The sequence below is a fragment of the Dermochelys coriacea genome, chromosome 2 (genome assembly GCF_009764565.3).
Source record: "Dermochelys coriacea isolate rDerCor1 chromosome 2, rDerCor1.pri.v4, whole genome shotgun sequence".
Lineage (NCBI taxonomy): Eukaryota > Metazoa > Chordata > Testudines > Dermochelyidae > Dermochelys > Dermochelys coriacea.
This window is the reverse complement of record NC_050069.1, coordinates 256,835,046-256,859,003: the sequence shown is the minus strand read 5'-3', so window position 1 is coordinate 256,859,003 and position 23,958 is coordinate 256,835,046. Positions and strand designations below refer to the sequence as shown.

The window sequence follows — 23,958 nt, the reverse complement described above, 5'->3', positions numbered from 1 at the left end:
CTGTTCCTTTCTTTTTTAGTGATTTTGCCCTTTTAGATGTTTTCTTCTCTCCTGCATCTGCTCCCTCTCACTCCAGCTTTTTTCACTCACATCAGGACTGACTAAAGCAGTGTTGGGCAACCTGCGGCCACTAATCCACTGGCGGGCCGCAAGACTGTGTTTACATTGACTGTCCACAGGCACGGCCGCCTGCAGCTCCCAGTGGCTGTGGTTCGCCATTCCCGGCCAATAGGAGCTACAGAAAACAGCAGCCAGCACGTCCCTGCGGCCCGCGCCGCTTCCCGCAGCTGCCATTGGCCAGGAATGGCAAACCGCGGCCACTGGGAGCTGCAGGCAGCCATGCCTGTGGATAGTCAATGAAACCTGTGGCCCACCGGCTGCAGGTTGCCCACCACTGGACTAAAGCCTGTCAGCTCTCTGCCTTATATACAGATTTCGGCATATTCTGATTATTTTTACAATCCTGAGCGTTCCCACCAATCAGGTTTAAGCCCTCTGTCAATCAAAGCTGGATCTGACTGAAGACCTGTGCCTTAGGAACCAGACCTGATTGAAGACCTGTGTTATGCTTCACTGACCCTCCCTTCAGGGTTTTGGAGTGACCTCTATGTCATCTCAGCTTGCTTACTTACTATTGGCCAAATCTCTCCCAGACCTCAACTTTGGATTTCTCTGACTCTGACTGATTACCACCGCCATTTTGTTATCAGCCATAACCATCTAAAAGAATCTATATTAATTATTAAGCCTCTATAATTATAAACAACTATCCATATCTAAGTATACCCTAACACTATGATTCACTATCACCACTCTATTTTTTTATTATTTTAAACAAGTTTAATTTCAATCTCTCCCTGCTTCAGCTGAATGGATGGCAGTGCAGCATTTTTATTCCTTGCACAGAACAGAGCAGCTGAAAAATCTCTTGTACCATGCCATCCACTCACCGCTCCACTGCTGTCTGCTCAGGGATGTCTTGAGGTCCCACCACTTAACACAGCTTTCAGCTCTCAGTGACTGCAGCTGTTAGTGGGGGAAGCCTCACTGCTAGCACAGGCTGGGCAGTCTCTTTCATCAGAGATACTGTCCCATAGCAGATCTAATGCTTAGACCTACTTATCAGTGATTTCAGCTCTATTGATCTGCACCAAACGACTGTCAATTGAGCCTTAATCAGCTCTTTCATTATGCACTGGAGAGGGGGAGGATCAAATGATGTCTAGGACCCTTAGGCAGAGCCCACACCACCAGGTAAAAACATCTATCCCAACCCTCTCTCATCTCCTCGGCCTTTGGCACTCCTGCCCTCAGTTTAGTGAGTGCAGTTCAGTTGAGGGTGAGTCCCTCAATCCTGGCATGACAAACACCATTCTGCTGCCCATTATTCGCACAACAAAGGTAACAACACTTTATTACCCCTGCCCCCCAATAACAAAGTGACTTGCAATCCAACACCAGTCAAAAGTGATCATTTGGGCAAAGCAGCTCCATCATGTTGTGCAACTAGGCATGTCTTATGCAAATGGGGTCGGTTCCTGAAATCTTCTCCCGCAGCTCATCACTAGATGTCAGGGAAGAGCTCATTCAGACCCTGCTTACATTCTTTTGGCAACAAGGTCTGGATAAAAGGTAATGGAAAGAAGCTGCTGTAGGGAGTGTTAAAGAAAGTTATATGGGCCAGATTCACCAGTAGTGAAACAGGAGATTCATGCAGCCTTATTCTACCAAGCCCTATTGAGTGAGAGGGGAATTTGCCCTAAAGGAGAGTACACAATGTTACTGCTGCTGCTCTGGGGTGGCGAAGCCTTTAGCCTTTATATCTAGGGCTCCACTGGAGCTCCACCAGAGAAGGCTACCAAAGGTCAAGGGCTTTGCTGAATTAGTGCATCTCCCAGCCACCCTGGACACAAATGCTTTCCAGAAAGCAATGCCCCACTGTTGGAGTACACTAGCTGTCAGTGCATTCCCCTGGCAAAGTTTTCTTTTTGTGGGGCCTTTGCTAGGGCTTATGCTGGACCCTCATAAACCATGGTAATGCCTGAATTTGATCCTATAAAGGCAGTTAGGTTATGGAGCAAGCAAGCAAGGAAAGTAGTGGAATTGTCATCAGTGAAAATATTCACAGTTAAACTTGACTTCCATCTGTCAGGGATGATTTAGAAATGATAAATTAATTATTTTCCCCATTAGTAAACATCCTCCTTTTAAAGGACTTTGAGTTCTACTGATGAAGAGGGCTACATTAGAGCTAGATATTATTATATTATTATTATTACCAAGATACATGGACTGAAAATCCTTTCCAACCCAAATGATGCTGAGATTCATCCACTATTTGAGTGCAAACTAGTCAGCCAAAACATGCTGAACTCAAATTATATTGCACATTTCCTACTTGCAATCTCCAAGTATCACAGAAATAGGATTGGCTCTTATTTGGTCCTCTGCCTCATTTCAGATTCCTAAGATCCAATTCTGATCTCACACCAGTTTTACCCCAAAGCAGAAACTTCACTAGCTTTGTAAAAATTACTTCTGACCTATATTGGTCAAGTGAAAAGGGAATCAGACAAATTCCTTTAAAAAAAAAAGAAATATCAGTGGTCCAAGCTCAACTGCCGTACTTCTATATTAGAGAGACAAGGTGGGTGAGGTAATATCTTTTATTGGACCAGCTTCTGCTGGTGAAAGAGACAAGCTTTCAAGTTTACACAGAGCTGGGCTCTTTCACTAACAGAAGTTGGTCCAACATGGATACAACAACACTGCAAACATACTTTTGTATCGTCCAAGCATCCTACACCTGCCAAAAAATGAACGCAGTTGCTTTTTTCCCACTGATATAATCATGATTTGTTTTTAAGATCTGTGCTTAACAACTTCACTTCCCCATGGAAAAGTGAGTTGCATCATGGCTCTATTTTCTGTAACACTTTTGCACATATTTTTCTCTTCTTCCATTTCAGTAATGCTTCCCTCTCCGAAATAATCTGTCCTGCTTTGAAGCTAACACCAATGTTACTCACTATGAATTAGCCAAGATATGGTGCTGTTTGTGTGCTACCACTTCTGCCATTTTCACCATGTAGTAAGCATTATATACTGCCACTAATGGGCATACAACTTTTACTATTTTAGGGCCTAATCCTGCAAGGTGTTAGCTGTCTCCTGTGATGTGCTGAACATCCTCACCATCCACTGGAGAATAAATGGGCTAGATCCTCCACTGGTGTAAATCAGTGTAGCTACATTGACTTCAGCCTTGCTATGCCAATTTACACTAGCTGAGGATTTGGCTTAATGGCAGATGAGGGCATTTAGAACCTCACGGAATTCAGTGCTTAGTGAGAGTCTGAGAGTTAGTACAGTTATCCATCCCCCCCGCCCGAATGTAATAGGTCTTTCAATTGTTCTCTGCAAAAATGTCCTAAAGTTACTGAGCTGGATCAGATAAAGTCTTTACTACTTGCCAAATGGCCAGCAGTCATGTGCAGCACTGCTAATTAAGTGGGAGATGTTTACAATGTTATGCTCTGAGTAACATAATACTAATATTGTCACTTAAACATCTAAATGTAAGCATAATATCTACCTACTGAATTTTTTTTTCAAAAAATGAGCTTCTGAAGATTATTCACTTTCAGTCTAGTGTAACAGTTAATGTTTACTAAACACTGATACATGAAGCACCACAATAACATATATTAGGTAAGAGCTACAGAATTGCCTTTTTTTAAAAAAATGGGACTACATTTCAATATATGTGAACCTTTCATCCATCATCATCATGGCAAATCCCAAAGAGACATATCATCCTTGCAGATTGAGCACCGCCACGTTCAATGTCTAGCTAGGTCATTAAGGTGGTCTGGCTGGATATTCAGTGTATGTCCATCATTGATGATGATACCACACCACCAAAGCTTTTTGTGACACTTTAATTGCTGGCCTTGTAATAGCAGTCCATGGCAAATATGCTTTGTAGTCCAATGGTTTTCCATCCTCATAATATGTCCATATCAAAAAGCTGCCAAAACCAAACTAGTGCTGATGACCACACTGTTGTGGAGTAATCCAACTGAAGTCAATGGAACAGAGAGTGTAAAATTAGCATATGCAAACACAGAAAAAATCCCAGCCGGTCTCATCCAACTCCCACTTCAGTCAATGGAAAATTTTCTATTGACTTCAATGGAAGTTAAATTGGGACCCTAATGTGTTATATTGAATGTCTTTTTTTATTTAAAAACATAGGGTTTCAACTGATTAACACATTGAAATACACCCAGATGGCTATATAATTAAGAGCATGCAACTAAGAAGCCATTTAGCTTTTTGTCAAAACAACACTTTTTTCTCATATTATGTTAGTTTAATCCATAGTCAAAAGGGTCAATGGTATCAGAAATGATACAAGAATTTCTATTGATGTTTTTTATTATTTTATTAATTATTATTATTATGTGTATTACTGTAGCACTTAAGAGGCCTAGTCATAGACCAGGACTCCATGAATTTCTTTTTTTAACCTTCGATTTTATAAATCCCAATACTTTTATATGGAGTCCTGTGCAAATTCCTCATGAGGTTTCTGTGCAAAAGGGAAAGGAAGGATAGGTATTTGAGACTGGTGAATTTTTCCAACCCTTTAAGAGTTTTTTTGGAACACCTCCAAAGGCACTTTCTCTGCCCACATTGACTTTACCCATTATCACTACCTTGACACTTAAGAAGATCTTGGGAGAAGAGTGCCCTAACTGGTTTCAGACAGCAAGTTTTTTTTAAGACTGCTTTCTACATCTGACACCTTTGTCCTTGTAGTGAAAACTGACATAATTTGCGTCCTTGTGCTCAGAGGACAATAGCTCAGCAACATAAAGCTGTGATCTAGATAAAAATAGAACTAAGATTAACTATTGTTAACAACAGATTAACCAGATCTCTCGCTCTACACTTTATTTTTATCAAATTCCACTTGAAGATAAATGTATTTGTATCGATTAAAAGCTATCAAAGACAAACTCATTCCTATTCAAACAACCATCGGATGTGAATAATAGCAAAGCTTTGCACTTCCATACCACATTTCATGCAAGGATCTCAAAGCATTTTACAAACAATACATTAAACTCAACATCTCTGAGCAGTATGTGTTATCCTCACTAGTTTGCAGATGGGGAAACTGAGGCAGATAAGTATGTCTGCCCAAGTCCCGCCCCTTCTGCCTGAGGGCCCGCTCCTTCCAGGGGCCCAGAATCATCCCTCACATCTTGCCCAGGAGCCCAGCCACCCTGCGTACTGGTAAGTCCTTTAAATTACTTTCAACCCCTGGTATGAAGTCATCAGATTTTGTCACTAAAATATGTTGTAAGTTTGATAGTCTCTACTGCTAGTTCACCAGTGACAACACTGGTGAAGAAGGTAGAGGTAATCCACTCCCAGGACCCAGGAAGGTATTAAGCAACCATTAATCAGCAGGGGAGTTGTAAACAAGGGATTTACAATGCTGTAAGAGGGATGTACAAGCAAAACACAGAGGGGGATTGCTCAGCTATGTGACACAGCAAAGCCCACCAGGACATGTCTGGGTTAGTATTTTCCAGGCACATGGACTGAGGATATAAAATAGGGAACAGTGGCATCATTCTTTTACCTTTCTCCTCCCACCATCTACGCTGGATAGCAACAATAACAGTGGGAAGACAAAGACTTGAACTGAGGAAACTGGTCCCAGAGTTAAAGGGAAAACCAGTGTATTAAGAGCAATAACATACCTGCAACATCCAGTGGGGTGAGAAAAACTGCTAGATCCAAGTACTGCCTCGTCTAATAAGGTTTACGATTTAGACTCTGTGCTTACGTTTTATTTTCTTTGGCAACTATCTCTGACCTTTCTGCCTACCACTTTTAATCACCTAAAATCTATCTTTCTATAGTTGATAAATCTGTTTTATTTACAGTAATTCCTCGCTTAACATTGTAGTTATGTTCATGAAAAATGCTACTTTAAGTGAAACGATGTTAAGCGAATCCAATTTCCCCATAAGAATTAATGTAAATAGGGGGTGGGGAGGGGTTAGGTTCAGACAAAAGCCTTTTTAAAAATTATTTATATATACATTTCAGTATAAGTTTTAAACAAACAATTTAATACTGTACACAGCAATGATGATTGTGAAGCTTGGTTGAGGTGGTGGACTAAGAGGGTGGGATATTTCCCAGGGAATGCCTACTGCTAAATGATGAACTAGCACTTGGCTGAGCCTTGTAGGGTTAACACGTTGTTAATGTAGCCTTACACTCTACAAAGCAGCACAAATGGAGGGAGGAGACACAGCATGGCAGAGAGTGAGAGACAGACACGCATTGTGTGTGTGTGAGACAGACAGAGACACGCATTGTGTGTGTGTGAGATGCGCATTGCCCCTTTAAGTATGCTGACCGCACTCTAAGTACATTGCCTTTTTAAGTAGATCAGCAAGTTGAGACAGCAGCTGCTGCCAGCAAGCTCCCTCTGTCCTGAGCCCTGTCCTGTCCCCCCTACTGCTCTGTGGAAATAAGGTACAGAAGCGGGGGGAGGGGGACACCCTGACATCAGCACCCCTCTTCCCTCTGCATTGTAAGCAGGAGACTCCCAGCAGCAGCTCCAAGGCAGAGGGCAGGAACAGCACACGGCAGTAGGGGGAGGAACAGCTGAACTGCCCTGCAACTGATAGCCTGCTTGGCAGCTGCCACACAAGGAATTTGGGGGAGCGGGGAGTTGATGGAGGGTTGCCGGTCTATCCTGGTTCCAAGCCCCCACCAGCTAGCTCCAACAGGCTGCTCTTCCTGCAAGCACTGGACAAAGCAGGGGGCTGACAAACAACATTATAAGGGAGCATTACACAACTTTAAAGAAGCATGTTCTCTAATTAATCAGTAATGTAACAACATTAACCGGGATGATGTTAAGGGAGGAGTTACTGCACCTAAAACAGTGTAGTTTTGGTTGAAGTGCTTGTGGGATCTCAGCTCAGATTACAAAGGCTGGTGTGTGTTCACTTTCCTTTGAAGAAGTGGCAAACTAATGAGCTTCCACTGTCCAAGGGAGTCTTGAGCAGTGTAAGATGGTATATTTCTGGGAGCTAGGATGACTGGCTGGTGCCTCTCTCTCTCTGTGATACATGAGAGGCTCAGGGAGCATTCATGCAATTTAGCTGGGTGTGGGGCTCCACATGCAGATGGCTGAGTGATCACAACGCCTGGTGGGGTTTTGCTGTTTGTCACTGGCACAGTATTGTGCGAGACAACCCAGGCTGAAGAGTTAAGGGAGCATAGTGGTCCTACAGTTCCAGGTTGTACCCCAGGGATCCCATTACACCTTAACACTTAGAAGGAACTGAAGGATGGTTGGGGTCACTTCCCCTTACATATCCTCAAATCCTTTATGAGAGGAGATGGGGGAAGGTCTGAGTGACCCCATTGGAAGATTCTGGAAACTCGCAGCACAGGTGCCATGATCCCCAAGTGGGGCCAGCTGAAATAGAATCAGGAGTCCTGAAGGCGAGCCTTGTGTTCTAACCATTGCTAAATCGCTAGTAACTATCATGCCTTAACTAGGACTCAGAGTTAAAAATGCATTTGTAAGCCACAGAAATCTGCATCCTCTTATCAAATATCTCATGAAAAAGGAAGTAAGCAATTAGTATTGACTGCCAGTATTTTCTGGAACCCAAAATGTGTACAATTAATGAGACTATAGTAGACATCCTGTTTCTTTCTTCTCTTTGTGTGTTTTACCTTTATTTGAGTTCTCTAGCATGTGTTTAATAGTCTGCTTTTAACCTTTCAAGGTTGTATAAAAAGGAAAATTATAGGAAGGCAGAGGATTATGATAATACCCTTGATTCTGCTTCCTAATGCTAATTAAAAAATTGCAAGATATTTGGAACCTATTTCTGTACCCCAATCAAACTATGTGGAGTATACTTCCAACACTACCCATATAAACAATGCAAATAACCATGTACACCACTGTACAATCATGCGTATCATTGAGTCTAAACATCATTTTGTGCCAGGTCTGCAGACAAACATAATGATACTGGTGACACACATATGTAATTAACCATTAGGAACATTGTTTTTTTCTTCTGTTAAGTCAACAATAATTATTGCCTAGAGATTCCCAGAAAAATTCAATTAATCAATTAATGGACTTTTAGATAGCAAATTATTTTTACTAGATAAAATTACATAGATTCTCCTGATGAGAGGCTCTGCAAACAAGGTCAAGGAAAGTAAATGTCTACCTCTGGCAAAAGCCAGTGCCTTTGCATTTTGAAGCACCCCATAATTTTTTACCTCCAGGAAATGAAAAATTGCTTCTGCCCTGTGATATAAAACAGACTTTAAAGAGAATATTGCACTTCAAATTTCAATCCATAATCAAATAGTCACTCAGATCAGACATTTTGACAGTTTGTTAATTGAGACAAGCTTGCACAGATACTCTACTAAATAATAATGTCTCAAAACCTACATCTGTGCAAAAATATGTGTACCAGTGCAAAGAATGTGTTTGTTATTAATATTATTTATTACTATTTATTATTTGTATTACCAAAGTACCTTGGACCAGGACTCCATTATGCTAGGTCGGGGTGGGAAAACTACGGCCCGGGGGCCGCATCTGGCCCTCCAGGCGTTTTAATCCAGCCCTCAAGCTCCTGCCAGGGAGCAGAGTCGGGGGCTTGCCCCACGCTGCGTGGCTCCCAGAAGCAAAGGCATGTCCCCCCTCCAGCTCCTACGCATAGGGGCAGTCAGGGAGCTCTGCATGCTGCCCCTGCCCCAAGCGCCACTCCTGCAGCTCCCATTGGCTGGGAACCACAGTCAATGGGAGCTGCAGGGGTGGTGCCTGTGGACATGGCAGCACACAGAGCCGCCTGGCCATGCCGCTGTATAGGAGCTGGAGGGGGGACATGCCACTGCTTGTAAGAGCTGCTTGACCCAGAGCTTGCACCCCTCACCCCCCTCCCATGCTCCAACCTCCTGCCCCAGCCCTGATCCCCTTCCTGTCCTCCGAACCCCTCAGTCCCAGCCCGGAGCACCCTCCTGCACCCCCAACCCTTCATCCCCACCCCCATCCCAGAGCCTGCACTCCCAGCCAGAGCCCTCAACCCCTGCATCCCAACCCCCAATTTCATGAGCATTCATGGCCCGCCATAAAATTGCCTTACTCGGATGTGGCCTTCGGGCCAAAAGGTTTGCCCCTGTGCTAGCTGCTGTATAAACACAGAACAAAAAGATGGTCCTTGCAATATATGGGCCAAATCCTGGGCCTGTAAGTTTCTAGCATTAAGACAAAAAAAAAAACAAAAACAGCCACACCACTCCCATAGTGCCACCTCCTGCATTCTTCAGGGAGGACACAATGATGGGAATTCAGAGTGAATCTAAAGAAATTATGAGAATTAGACCTACAAGGAGGGTATTAGCTGCTCTTCTTTCAGAAGTGTCACCTGCTAGCTGATTTACAAAGCACAAATGGTGACAATGCCAAAAAGGAGCCTGTATGCTGCCTTTCTGACCAAAGATAAGCAATTCCAGTAGTGTCTGTATGTCAGTGAGAAAACAGATTTTTTTTTTACCATTAATACATAAGGAAGGCATGAGTACAAAGCAGATCCTTCTATTTTTACTCTCTCACATTGAACTTTGGTGGGAACAGAAGCTGCAGGTGTTCCATTTCAAAGGATTAATTGTATCAGTTTACTGAACATCAGAAGCACAATTAAATCCATTTGCTGTATTAACTTCTCTAGGTTAGACCTGTAGCTGGGTTCATGGATCACACGCTAGTTACGTATTAGTGTTTCCAAAAATAATCTATATTCCTACCTCTGGAGTTTTAATCAGACCCCCTAGTCATTAGTGTACTTTAGAGCAGCATATTCCACTGGATAGCACACAAGCCTGAAAGTCAGGAAAGTTGGGTTCTATTCCCAGTTCGGCTACTGACCTACTGTGTGACTTTGAGCACTAAGTCGCTGTGCCTCTATTTCTCTTCCTTATTTGTGTTTTTCTATTTAGACTGTAAAGTTTCTGCTACCAGACATTATTGCCTCATATAGACTTTAATATACTTTAAATGCCTTTTTATTTAATAGGTAGATGCACATCTGTTAGAGTAAAACCTAAATTTAATTTTCAAGGGATGCTGTCAAGACCATTGTTTATGCAGCATATAGTCAAGTTGTGCAATACACGTTCACAGGTGGTCAATGAGTCAAATACTGGTGTTTGGAAAGGGCTGGATAACTTTATGACCATTAATAATGTTTGTATCTAATGCCAGCTAAAACTATTAGGTCAATCAAATCTCATGCTTCATTGTATAAATGGATAGCCTGAGGGTGTGGAGAAGGACACCGATTTCCCGCACAACTCAGAGCAGCATTGCAAAATTGGCCAAGTGCATTATGGGAGGAGGAGCTCACTTTCCTCCAAAGCATCAAGTACCGGTTGTTCTTGGAGATAGATTACCAATGTGGGCTGGGCAAGGAGGGAAGACCAAGGACAGCTAAACTGGCTGTTACCCTTTGGGGAGCCCCCGGATGCAGGGAGCAACCTCATCACAAATGTGGAATGGGAGCGGGATCGGGGCCCTTGAAGAGGGGGATATGCCCCACAATGAGGACCCACTGCCCCAGAGGTGGGCCAAATAATACTGGCCCCAAAGGGCAATTTCTTTGAGTATGGACAGGAGGGGCATTTCAGGCAGGAGTGCCCCTTTATGAATTGCAATTACGGGCAAGCATGGATGGCAGATACCCAAGCCCAGAAATGGGGCACAACTAATATGCTGCTGCCAGTACATGTCAATGGCATCACAGTGAGGGGCCTGGTGGACTCTGGATGTAGCCAGACCATCGTCCAGACAAGCCTGGTGGAGTTCCCTGACAAGCCAGGGGCCCCCATCTAACTCTAACACATCCACAGGGATATGCAGTCCTACCTCATGACAAAAGTGCAACTTAAAGTAGAGGGCCACACTGAGATTTGCTGAGTCAGCTTAGTGACCACCCTGCCCTACCCAGTAATATTGGGACGAGATTGGAGATAGTTTGGAGAACTCCTACAGCAGTGGAACAAAAAACCCCGGCAGAGGCAACCCAAACCCAAGAACGAGGGGGCTTATGGGACAGGACAAGGTGAAAAGTTCTGCCAGGGATCCCTCAGGCCAGCCAGGAACACTGGCCCAACAGCCCACTAGCCCGAGGACATCCAAGGAAGCAACCCATGATTGGCTACCGTTAGAGGAAGACTTCATGCAGGAACAAAGGGAGGAAAAGACTCTGAGCTGCACTTGGGAGCAGGTAGCTGTCCTGGAGGGGGAACAGGGTAAAACCCAATAGGCAAAGCAGTGGCCCCACTTCGAGCTCTGCAATGAATGGCTACACTGAGGGATGAGAGACACACAAACCCAGGAAAAATGGCACCAACTGCAGGTACCAAAAAAATTCTGCCAGAGGCTACTACACCTAGCCCACTTGGTGCTGTGTGCCAGCACTTGGGGAGAGAAAAGCTGCTGGAGAGGGTGGCATGTAGGTTCTTCTAGCTGGACATCCACCGAGAAGTGCACAATTTCTAAGCCTCATGTCCTGAATGCCAGTTGGCAGGACCCAAAGGGATGTCTAAGGCCCCCCTGATTCCACTCATGGTGGTGGGTGTACCCTTCGAATGGGTAGGGGTGTATTTATTGGGACCTTTGAGAAGAATGCATTGGGATTCTGTTATATACTGGTGATAGTAGAGTAAGCCACATGATATCCCAAAGCCATCCCACTGTGCACCGTGAACACACCTACAGTATTAAACGAACTCATGAAGGTCTTTGCGAGGGCTGGGATACCAAAGGAAATAACTTTTTATAAGACTCACGTTAACAGAAAACATAGAATCATAGAAATGTAGTGCTGGAAGGGACCTCGAGAAGTGATCAAGTCCAGACCCCTGTGCTCAAGTAGGACCAAGTAAACTTAATCATCTCTGGCAGGTGTTTCTCCAACCCATTCTTAAAAACCTCCAATGATGGTGTCATAAATATAAAGGGAAGGGTAACCACCTTTCTGTATACAAAACTATAAAATCCCTCCTGGCCAGAGGCAAAACCCTTTCACCTGTAAAGGGATAAGAAGCTAGGATAACCTCGCTAGCACCTGAACAAAATGACCAATGAGGAGACAAGTTACTTTCAAAGCTGGAGGGGGTGGAAGGAAAACAAAGGGTCAGTCTGTCTGTCTGTGAGATGCTTTTGCCGGGAACAGATCAGGAATGCTCTTCAGAACTCCTGTAAAAAGTTAGTAAGCAATCTAGCTAGAAACGCGTTAGATTTTCTTTTGTTTAAATGGCTGGTAAATAAGCTGTGCTTAATGGAATGTATATTCCTGTTTTTGTGTCTTTTTGTAACTTAAGGTTTTGCCTAGAGGGATTCTCTATGTTTTGAATCTGATTACCCTGTAAGGTATTTACCATCCTGATTTTATAGAGGTGATTCTTTTACTTTTTCTTTAATTAAAATTCTTCTTTTAAGAACATGATTGCTTTTTCATTATTCTTAAGATCCAAGGGTTTTGGTCTGTGTTCACCTATGCAAATTGGTGAGGATTTTTATCAATCCTTCCCCAGGAAAGGGGGTGTAGGGCTTGGGGGGATATTTTGGGGAGGAAGACATCTCCAAGTGGGCTCTTTCCCTATTCTTTGTTTAATACGCTTGGTGCTGGCAGCATAGCGTTCAAGGACAAGGCAAAGTTTGTACCTTGAAGTTTTTAACCTAGGCTGGTAAGAATAAGCTTAGGGGGTCTTTCATGCAGGTCCCCACATCTGTACCTTAGAGTTCAGAGTGGGGAAGGAACCTTGACAGATGGGTATTCCACAGCTTCCCTTGGAAGCCTTTCCCAAAACTTAAGTACCCTAACAGTTAGAAAGTTTTTCTGAATATCTAATCTAAATCTACATTCCTGCAGGTTAAGCCCATTGCTTCTTGACCTCTCTTCAGTGGACATGGAGAACAATTGTTCACTGTCCTCTTTATAACAGCCCTTAACATATTTGAAGACTGTTATCATGTCCCCAATCTGTCTTCTTTTCTTAAGACTAAATGTGCCCAGTTTTTTTAACCTTTCCTCATAGGTCAGGTTTTCTAAACCTTTTATTATTTTTGTTGCTCTTCTCTTGACTCTCTGCAATTTGTCCACATCTTTCCTAAAGTGTGTGGCCCAGAACTCAACACATTACTCCAGCAGAGGCCTCACCAGCGCTGAGGAGAGTGGGACAGTTACCTCTCGTGTCTTACATACAACACTCCTGTTAATACACACTAAAATATTAGAATTTCTGCAACTGCATCACATTGCTGGCTCATGTTCAATTTGCGATCCACTATAAATCCTACACCCTTTTCAGCAGTACTACCACTTAGCCAATTATTCCCCATTTTGTATTTGTGCTTCTTGAGTGAGATACTTTGCACTTATCTTTACTGAACTTCATTTATTGAATATAGACCAAATCCCTAAGGTGTCACAGTCATTTTGAATTTTAATCCTGTTCTATAAAGTGAACCCTCCCAACTTGGTATCATCCACAGATTTTATAAGGATATTCTCCATTCCATAATCCAAGTCATTAATGAAAATAGTACCAGGCCTAGAAAGGATCCTAGGTATAGTATCAGCCCTTGGAAGGACCCCTGTGAGACCCCACAAGATATGTCCTCCTGTTTGACAGTGAACCTTTAATAACTCCTCTTTCAGTATAGTCTTTCAAGCAATTGTGCACCCACTTTATAGTAATTTCATCTAGACCATATTTTCCTAGTTTGCTTATAAGAATGTCATGTAGGAACTGTGCAAAAGCCTTACTAATACTTCACACTTCTAACACATTTCATCGATAGACTTATAATCTTTAAGGTCAGAAGGGACCATCATATCTAGTCTGACCTCCTGCACATTGCAGGCCACAGAAGCTCACCCACCCACTCCTATAATCGACTCCTAACCTCTGGCTGAGTTACTGAAGTCCTCAAATCATGATTTAAAGACTTCAAGTTACAGAGAATCCAACATTTACACTAGTTTAAATCTGCAAGTGAACCAGGCCCCATGCTGCAGAGGAAGGTGAAAATACCCCAGTCTCTCCCAATCTGACCCAAGGGAAAATTCCTTCCTAACCCCAAATATGGCAATCAGTTAGATCCTGAGAATGCGGGCAAGACCTGGGAAAAAATTCTCTGTAGTGACTCAGAGCCCTCCCCATCTTGTGTCCCATCACCGGATATTTGCTGCTAGCAGCCGCACATCCTCTACATGCCCTTGTAGGCAGTCTCATCATACCATCCCCTCCATAAACTTATCAAGCTCAGTCTTGAAGCCAGTTAGGTGTTTTGCCCCCACTGCTCCCCTGGAAAGGCTGTTTCATAGATCTCAGAATGTTTTACAAAGGAGAGCAGGTAAAATTTCTCCCCATTTTACACACAGAATAACTGAAAGGCAGGAAAATTAAATGAGGTAGAACCAAGACCAGATTCCAGAATTTCCAACTCTTGACTCCCAAGCCTAAACCTTATCTACTGGAGCATACAGCCCCTATGGTTCACAGTTTACAGTCCCAGGTGCACACACACTGAAAGGAGATTGATGTGCACAAGTTTCTTCATTGTGAATCTTACCTACTTTTTAAAGGTATTTGGCAAAGCTGCAACAATTAGATTAGGAGGGCTGAGTGGAAAATGCATAGAATAATCCTGAATGTAAAGTCTGGATGGAACCACTCTCATGACAGATCAACATGATGGTGTTCCTTTAAAATTTAAGATTACTACATAAACCAATATCATCCAATCCTTTGTTCACCTGACTGTTTTGTTCAATGGTGTTTTGTACTTCACTGAGTTTTTTGGCAAAGATTCAATTGCTCAACCTTAAGTAAACATTATATTCAATTGAACAATTCTTGTCATTAAATGTTTTCTGAAGTTCAGTACACACTGAATGTATCTTAAAACAAGTTGATCGAAATCTACAACTCTGAATGCACCAGGCAGTGAAAGGGGCTGCTATACGTACCAAAAAGTTATTACTTCGCTTAGGAACATTTTAAATGTTGCTAATTTGATTTTCTTCTTTGCAAACATAATGAAGGACGTCTCTTGCTTCTGCCTATTGTCTTCCGTGTGGAAACAGATGGTGCAAACTTACAAATATATCTGTGGTATTTTCTCAATGACTCATACAGCAGAGCAACAGGATTCAGACTGTGACAGGCAGCCAACCAAGATGGACGTAAGCTTTCTTGAGGAGCAGTATGACTGTATAAAACAGAAGCAAAAGCTGCAAACACACATTATTGTGTTTAAAACAGGTATGCTTCAGATTCATAGGCCAAACCTGACAAATGTAGAGGGGTAAAGGGAACTCCTTTAGATCTTCATTAACTTAAGATACTTTTGAATGCTTATGCACAGCTTGCAAGGAAAGCACAAAGTGGACTGCTTTCATGTTGCTGATGTCTTTGTTTCTTTGTTAATTCCACTGAAAAGTAGTCTAATGGTTAACAAATATATTAGAAGAGGAAGCAGTGAAACACTTTTTAATGTTTGTTTGAGGTGATTTTATGTATTTTAAGATACAGTGTTATGTAAGTTGCATGCAATTCTTGATATCACAAATGTTAATTTTCATCGGTACTAATTACTTAGTGTTAATTGATGATAATCTTTGCAGCATATAACTCTTGTCAGATTTCTGCTTTCCTTAATGCTTCCATATGGTTAACCTAACAATACTGTCTTGCACCTTTTGTTCTTCCTGTTTTAACCTGTTCCATGAAGCCTGTCCTAAAAGACTAACCAAGGCAGCAGCAAAAATCAAATGCCTAGCAGAAGTTAGGCTTTAGTTTAAAATGAGCTAAATTATACTGGAAATCACCGGCATAACTTTAATGTGCTAGCTTCAGACAGAGATGTGCCTGGTGGAAGTGGTTTCGCTGTATATTATTTTGAATATGTGCCCACAGGAAAACAAATGACATGTGACACTTTGCTGCCATATCAGACAGGTTTTGGTATAAACAATATTAGCAAAATTTTTGAAGTTTATATTAGAATACTGTTTACAAATATTATATTGCTTTGCTTCTCTTTTCTTTCTAAGATGATCTGAAGAGCCATGAAACTAAACAAAGTAATTTAAGTTTCTTTAGTTAAATAGTTGCAACATGATTAGAATTAATGTGATTTAACAGAGTTTGGTGTTTGTTTCAGAGGTGAGTAAAATAAATCTGATAAACTAAGAAGCCGCAAACCTGAGTCCAAACCAAATTTGGTGTGTGTCAAAATAATTTAGCCTATTTCTTACTTTACATTTTCCTGTGCATTTTTCTGCAGTTCTGGATTCTGGCTGGATGTAGAAGTGCTGAAAAAATTAAAAATTAAATAATAATATGTAATAGATGCAGTTCTATATCTCCTTTCATCCAAGGGCATTGAAACATAAATATTAATTAACCCCATGAAGAGGAAAAGTATATACATACAGAAGAACCAGTTTATCCAACAATACAAAACAGTTTAGGAGAAAGAAAAGGAGTACTTGTGGCACCTTAGAGACTAACAAATTTATTAGAGCATAAGCTTTCGTGAGCTACAGCTCACTTCATCGGATGCATTTGGTGGAAAAAACAGAGGAGAGATTTATATACACACACACAGAGAACATGAAACAATGGGTTTATCATACACACTGTAAGGAGAGTGATCACTTAAGATAAGCCATCACCAACAGCAGGGGGGGGAAAGGAGGAAAACCTTTCATGGTGACAAGCAAGGTAGGCTAATTCCAGCAGTTAACAAGAATATCAGAGGAACAGTGGGGGGTGGGGTGGGAGGGAGAAATACCATGGGGAAATAGTTTTACTTTGTGTAATGACTCATCCATTCCCAGTCTCTATTCAAGCCTAAGTTAATTGTATCCAGTTTGCAAATTAATTCCAATTCAGCAGTCTCTCGTTGGAGTCTGTTTTTCAAGCTTTTTTGTTGAAGTATAGCCACTCTTAGGTCTGTGATCGAGTGACCAGAGAGATTGAAGTGTTCTCCAACTGGTTTTTGAATGTTATAATTCTTGACGTCTGATTTGTGTCCATTCATTCTTTTACGTAGAGACTGTCCAGTTTGGCCAATGTACATGGCAGAGGGGCATTGCTGGCACATGATGGCATATATCACATTGGTAGATGCGCAGGTGAACGAGCCTCTGATAGTGTGGCTGATGTGATTAGGCCCTATGATGGTATCCCCTGAATAGATATGTGGACAGAGTTGGCAACGGGCTTTGTTGCAAGGATAGGTTCCTGGCTTAGTGGTTCTGTTGTGTGGTGTGTGGTTGCTGGTGAGTATTTGCTTCAGATTGGGGGGCTGTCTGTAAGCAAGGACTGGTCTGTCTCCCAAGATCTGAGAGAGTGATTGCTCGTCCTTCAGGATAGGTTGTAGATCCTTGATGATGCGTTGGAGAGGTTTTAGTTGGGGGCTGAAGGTGATGGCTAGTGGCGTTCTGTTGTTTTCTTTGTTGGGCCTGTCCTGTAGTAGGTGACTTCTGGGTACTCTTCTGGCTCTGTCAATCTGTTTCTTCACTTCAGTTTAGGAGAGGAAGTGAAATGCACTGTATCCAAATGAAATTCCAGAAAGACTGCAAATAAATTGAATGTAATTATATGAGTTAAAATTTGGCCAGCACACCAAAACACAATCATTCAGACACATGAAACTGTTGATGGAATAACTTTTGGGAGGGCAGCAAATTTATATTACAGAGGATGGCTACACAGGTGGCTCTGTTCCTTTTTCTCTGAGAGATCCCAGGCGGTAACATTGGATAACTATTCTTCTATCTAAGAGCACTGTCCAGCAGGGTAGTATGCTTTTATTTAATATTTATGTTACAGTAGTTCCCAGATGTACCAATCAGGTACTAGACACTATACAAAGGCACACACCCATATTAAGCTTTCTTGTTTGACGTATATATAGTGCTATTAGGAAGGTTAGTATTACTGCTTGAGACACGTTTAAATTCCCTTTGCTGCATGGATTTTGGCAGGGCTGAGGTTCTGGTTCCATGTTTTTAGGGTTAACAAACTGGGGAGCTTATTGAATACCCAACTGCTTATGAGTATTCAGGTTACTCAGGTAGCAGTAATTTCCATCCGTGCATGGAAAGATGGCTGCATTCTTTTTCAAATGTGGGCCTTTCCACAATTATCCACACCTTTGCTACCTTGAGGATGGGTTCTGCTACTCTCCATAAGGTTACATATTCCAACCACCAAAACACTGCTGCTAGAGCAAAAGGAGGCAACCCACTTAGCAAGCAGTGTTTTGCACCGTCAGCAAAGTATACCTACAGGCGATCTCCATGGCTATCAGATGATTTCCAGGTGAAGTTTAAGTGTGGGATTTTCAAAGGACCATACAAGAGTTAGGCTCCCAAATCCCACTGTAGTTCAGTGGAAGTTGGGCACTTAACTCCCTTATGACACTTTGAAAATCCCAGCCTAAGGTCTTTTGTGTTGACCAATAAATCCCTAAATTGTATGGATCCTGCCTATTTGTTCTACGACACACTCATAAGAAAAATTAGGGAAATGTCTAGCTGAGATTATCACGTAGGTGCACAACTGGTTGAAAAACCACAGTCAGAGAATAGTTATCAATGGTATTCTGTCAAAGCAGGAGGGCATATCTAGAGGGGTCCCAGAGGGGTCTGTCTGTCTATCTAGTACTATTCAATATTTTCATTAATGACTTTGATAATGGAGCAGAGTATGTTTATAAAATGTGCAGATAACACCAAGCTGTGCGAAGTTACTAGCCCTTTGGAGGGCAGGATTAAAATTCAAAAGGACTTTGAATAATTGGAAAATTGATCTGAAATCAACAAGATAAAATTCAATACAGATAAGTGTGAAGTACTTCACTTAAAAAGGAAGGACAAATCAAATGCAGAACCACAAAATGGAGAATAACTGGGTTGGCAGTAGGATTGCTCCAAAGCATCTGGGGGCTATAATGGATCACAAACAGAATATGAACCAATGATGTATTGCTGTTGCAGAAAGGCTAATATCCTTCTGGAGTGTATTAACAAGAGTGTTGTATGTAAGACATGAGAGGTAATTGTCTCATAGACTTTAAGGCCAGAAGGGACGATTGTGATCATCTATCCTCAGCTCTGCACATCACAGGCCACAGAACCTCACCCACCCACTCCTATAACAGACTCAACTGTCCCGCTCTACTCAGCGCTGGAGCGGTCTCAGCTGGACTACTATGTCCAGTTTTGGGCGACACATTTTAGGAAAGATGTGGACAAACGAGAGAGAGTCCAGAGAAGAGCAACAAAAATAATAAAAGGTTTAGAAAACCTGACCTATAAGGAAAGGTTAAAAAAACTGGGCATATCTAGTCTTAAGAAAAGAAGACTGATTGGGGACTTGGTAACAGTTTTCAAATATGTTAAGGGCTGTTATAAAGAGGACAGCGATCAGTTATTCTCCATGTCCACTGAAGAGAGGTCAAGAAAAAATGGGCTTAATCTGCAAGAAGGTAGATTTAAGTTAGATATTAGGAAAAACTTTCTAGCTATAAGGGCAATTAAGTACTGGAATAGGTTACCAAGGGAGGTTGTGCAATCCCCATCATTTGAGGTTTTTAAGAACAAGTTGGACAAACACCTGTCAGGGATGATCTTGGTTTACTTGGTCTTGCCTCAGCCTGGGGTATGGACTAGATGACCTTTCAAGGTCTCTTCCAGCCTTTTATTTCAATGATTATATTTGAGACTGCCTCTCCTCCCATGATAACAAAGTAATTGTGATCATCCAAAACTTCCTCCTGGTTTAATCGGGATGGGACTGGCAGAAAGACATTCTGTGATGAGTCTTGGCTCTAGATGGTCACATCCCACCTCTGTTGGCCCGAGCCCTTATCTGGTGACTTTTAGAACACTTTCTAGATTTACTGGTTCTCCCAGGCTTTCAACTGGTGAGTAAATGGGGGAGTCATCTGATAATGTAACTTCCTTCTGTTCCTTCCCATGACACACACGGTGACACTTCAGTCTCCTTCTGATATTCAGGAACAAGAGGTGGCAGGCTTTGAAAATCTTCACTCAGGGGAAGAATAGGCCAATAAATTCATTATTTATCATAGACCGGGAAATGAAAGCTTTGCTTACTCTGGGAATTAGACTGAGAGTGGCACCCAAAGTATACAATAGGAGACAGTCACATACAGTAAACATATGCCTACAGAAAGCTTCTTCAGAGGGTTTCTAAAGCTTCTGTGAAACGTGATTAACCTGTGTCACTCAGAAACCATGAAAAACGTAAAGACTCTGCAATCATAGTTCCTTTATTATGAAAGTGCAAGTGAAAAGGCCTAAACAATAAATACACTTGCAATAAAACCATTATATGCACTTGTTAAATAGAAAAAAAGTTCTATTCAGTGCAAGAAGATTTAAATAAAGAACTTACCTTGGAACTTTGGAGAGTATGTAATAAACTGCTAATATAACTTACTGTATAACCTCCACAGTTCTGATCACTTCTATGGACTACTGCAGATCCTGAATGTGGGAAAGTGGTATGGCATGTGTATCTTCAAAGCAAAAAACTTTACACACTCTCTCTGTTTATGTTCAGAGAGAAGAACTTTTAAAAGAAGTATCTTGAAAAAAATAGGGTGTTTTGTTGTTTTGAGTACTACCAGTGAAACAGGTGGATCTGACATAACTTCAAGTATTTCATTGTAAAGACCATTACACCAAAGGAAAACCAATTACAATATTTGTAAAAACACAATCCTATTCTCTTTCAACAACACTACTTTGATTTCAAATCCAAGGCTGAAAGGTCTCATTGCACTCTCTAGTGCTGTGATCTATTTTAAATGACTGTTTGGATGCTTTTTTGTCAAAATATAATCTACACTCTTCTGTCCCCAAAATTGCCATTTGAATAACCTTCAGACTCCCTACTTCAGCAGACACACCTACTGCTTATCATTACAGTAATATAAGACAAGCACACTGCACAACTTCTACGTTAAACAACATTTACACCTACTGAAAATACATTTAATGAGAACTTGTAGAGATGTCAGTAGGAGCCATATGTTTTTAAGGGCTCAACTCCTTGGTCATTTTAAATGTATAGCAGATCATGGGTTTTCAGTAGTTTGATTGCTGTATACTGATACTGCCTTTGCTTTTGCAGTAATTCTGTTCCTTATATCTTGTATGTTACTAACAGTAGTACTTACATAATGCTTTAATAAATATTTATTAATGGATCCTCACAACACCTTTCCATGAGATTAGCTAATAAATATTATTCTCTATTTTATAAATGAGAAAATGGAGGCACTGATGTTCAATGACTGGCCCCTGGCCTCAGTGAATAGCAGACATGTGAGGAGAACTCATTCCCAGTCCCTGGTTCAGAAGCTACACCCCGTCATTTTGCTTTAAATAAACACTGTCAAATTCTTCCCTGACTTTGTCCCCTGTGCAATCTCATTAAATTTGATGGTGTACAGGAGTAAAGTCAGGGCAGAAAATGGATGTAGCTGTCTCATTAACTTGAGGCCACAATATATGTGATGCTGCTTTCTTGCCACCTACCTGATTTAAAACAAACAATGTTTCTGTATTAGGTGACTGTGGAAGGCATTTATTTTCAGCTCCCCTTCTTTGGGTCAGGGAACAGCAAAAAAGGAAATCCATAGGTGAGAGAAAAAAACAAGATGGCAGATTCTTTCCATTTCAGCCACTTTGTGCCACTCAGATGACACAAAGTCGTCAGAATTTGGACCTAAATGGACAGATGGGAATTTCCTTGGCATAGGTAAACTGTTTATCTTGACCAGCTAACACATGTTAAAACTACAACTGCCTTGTCTACACTAGAAGTTTACCATGTGATAGTTATGACCTGTCAACCAACACATGGTCAAAATATATTTTTTTCCTAATGTAGACGAATGCATTTTTGGTAATATAAAGCCTATGACACAGTTGTGCAGTTCCAGTTCAATCCGGAAGGGGGCAGCAAAGCACATACACACTAGTCCATTTGTTATGATATTTTTAATTTGTATGAATAGTTACATCAAAATCATCAAACAAATAGAACTTTTGTATCTTTGTGACTACAGATCTGTCTTCAACTGAAGAGATTCCATGTTCATCATAGGAATTCTTGCTCATTGATGATTAAAAATTGAAGATCATCTAGTTTATTATTGGGTTTTATGCTAATGTCAGTATTTCCTTTACAAGTCTCCATTATTATTTGATTGACTGATGGAGCACCACTTGGGTACTCAGGACTTTGTAGCTAAGAAACAACATTTCCCCTCTGCACCCACATACTAAAGGAACTTGCACTCTAATTAAACACAGAGAAAAAGTGCAGACACATTAACCCCTTAGACTCCTAAGGTTGAGTTTACGGCATGGAAGTTGGATCTTGAATTTTTGCCTATGTAATAATGTAGAAATATGCATTTTTCTTCACAGGTGAGGATCAGCCTGTTCTTGGGGAATCAATGGTCAATGCCATTTTAATAAATAAGAAAATAAGGAAACCAAAAGAATTTAAAGAACACATTCCTGTCAGAAAGGTCACACTGGAGTTAACTTCCAATGGCAATGTACAAGACAGTTCACCATGGCGTACACACCTGGGAATCCACCGTCTACTACAAGCTGATTGTCAGAAGGTTCTATGTGATCTTGCCCATTGCAAGAATGAACAGATTAGTTTTGACAATGAGAGACTGACTGTGCAGGAAAATGTCATGCTGCCATATGAAAAACCACTAACTGCAAGTGAACAATCCACAGTATCACTCAATGAACTGGGAAATTCAAGTATGTTAAACAGTCCCACTGAAGAGAATATCAACTCCATTTCAGGCATCTGCCAGAAGCCTCCTTTAAAGTCAGTCTCTTCAGCAATTTGGACACACCAACAGATTTCATCCACAAAATGTATACCCATATCCAGCAAACTAAACTATTACCCTTTCCCTCAGAAAAAAACACCCAGGATCTCAGAAGCTGCAAAAAGACTTGGATTATATGTCTCACCATAAAGAAATTTCAGTAATGTGTAAAGTTTAGTTAAAACTTAAAATAAAATTTCAGTAAACTAATTTTTCAAAGTACTTTTGATTTACTTACTAAGTTAGTACTTTATATAGTAAAAATTTGCATGGGCCAATCAACATGTTTTAGAAGTTCACAGAGTGAAAAGTCTGTTAAAAGAGTTGCAATGTCATAAAGGGTATTGGACAATAAAGAATTTTTATACCTAGAGCATCATCAGGATTATCCATACCCATTTTTGTACCTTCAAATATAGGAACAACTAATGTTAACTCATTTTGCATTGATTCCTTTTTTTTTCCTTCTAAATACAAACTACTGATTTTTGAGGGACAAGAATTCTATCATAGTGAGATCACAAATCATTTGAAAAAGCTGTAGCAAAGATTAGGACTTACAAAAACTGCTGGTGAAGCACCTGGATTGAATTTCAGTACTGCATAATTCGATTAGCTGTCTGAACAACCAACAAATGAAGCAGGCTTTTGAACAGCAGCAGCAAGGGTGATTAACATGTTCTAGTTAACATGAGGTTTTATTATTCATTTACTTCCACAGATTATTTATGATTGATTTTCCTGCGTGTATCCTAAAACAGTGAATAAAACCAGCATAGCATATTTCTGTTGCTGTCCTTAATGTCATTAAATACAGCAAATATCCAAATGCTTTTCCTATTCATAAATCCCACATGCTGTTAATTGTTTCTTCCAGTTGTGAATTAGAAACACATCTGTGCCTTGTG

At 41.2% G+C, this 23,958-nt stretch overlaps 1 protein-coding gene across 1 annotated transcript; it reads left to right on the top strand.

Moving 5' to 3' along the window:
- Positions 1-1,359: 1,359 nt before the first annotated feature.
- C2H9orf152 (chromosome 2 C9orf152 homolog) lies at positions 1,360-23,260 on the top strand. Its single transcript, XM_038391345.2, has 4 exons — positions 1,360-1,401; positions 5,214-5,304; positions 15,283-15,408; positions 22,623-23,260. The coding sequence occupies exons 1-4, from the start codon at positions 1,360-1,362 to the stop codon at positions 23,198-23,200; spliced, it is 837 nt and encodes a 278-aa protein (XP_038247273.2). The 3' UTR covers positions 23,201-23,260.
- The last annotated feature ends 698 nt before the right edge of the window (positions 23,261-23,958 follow it).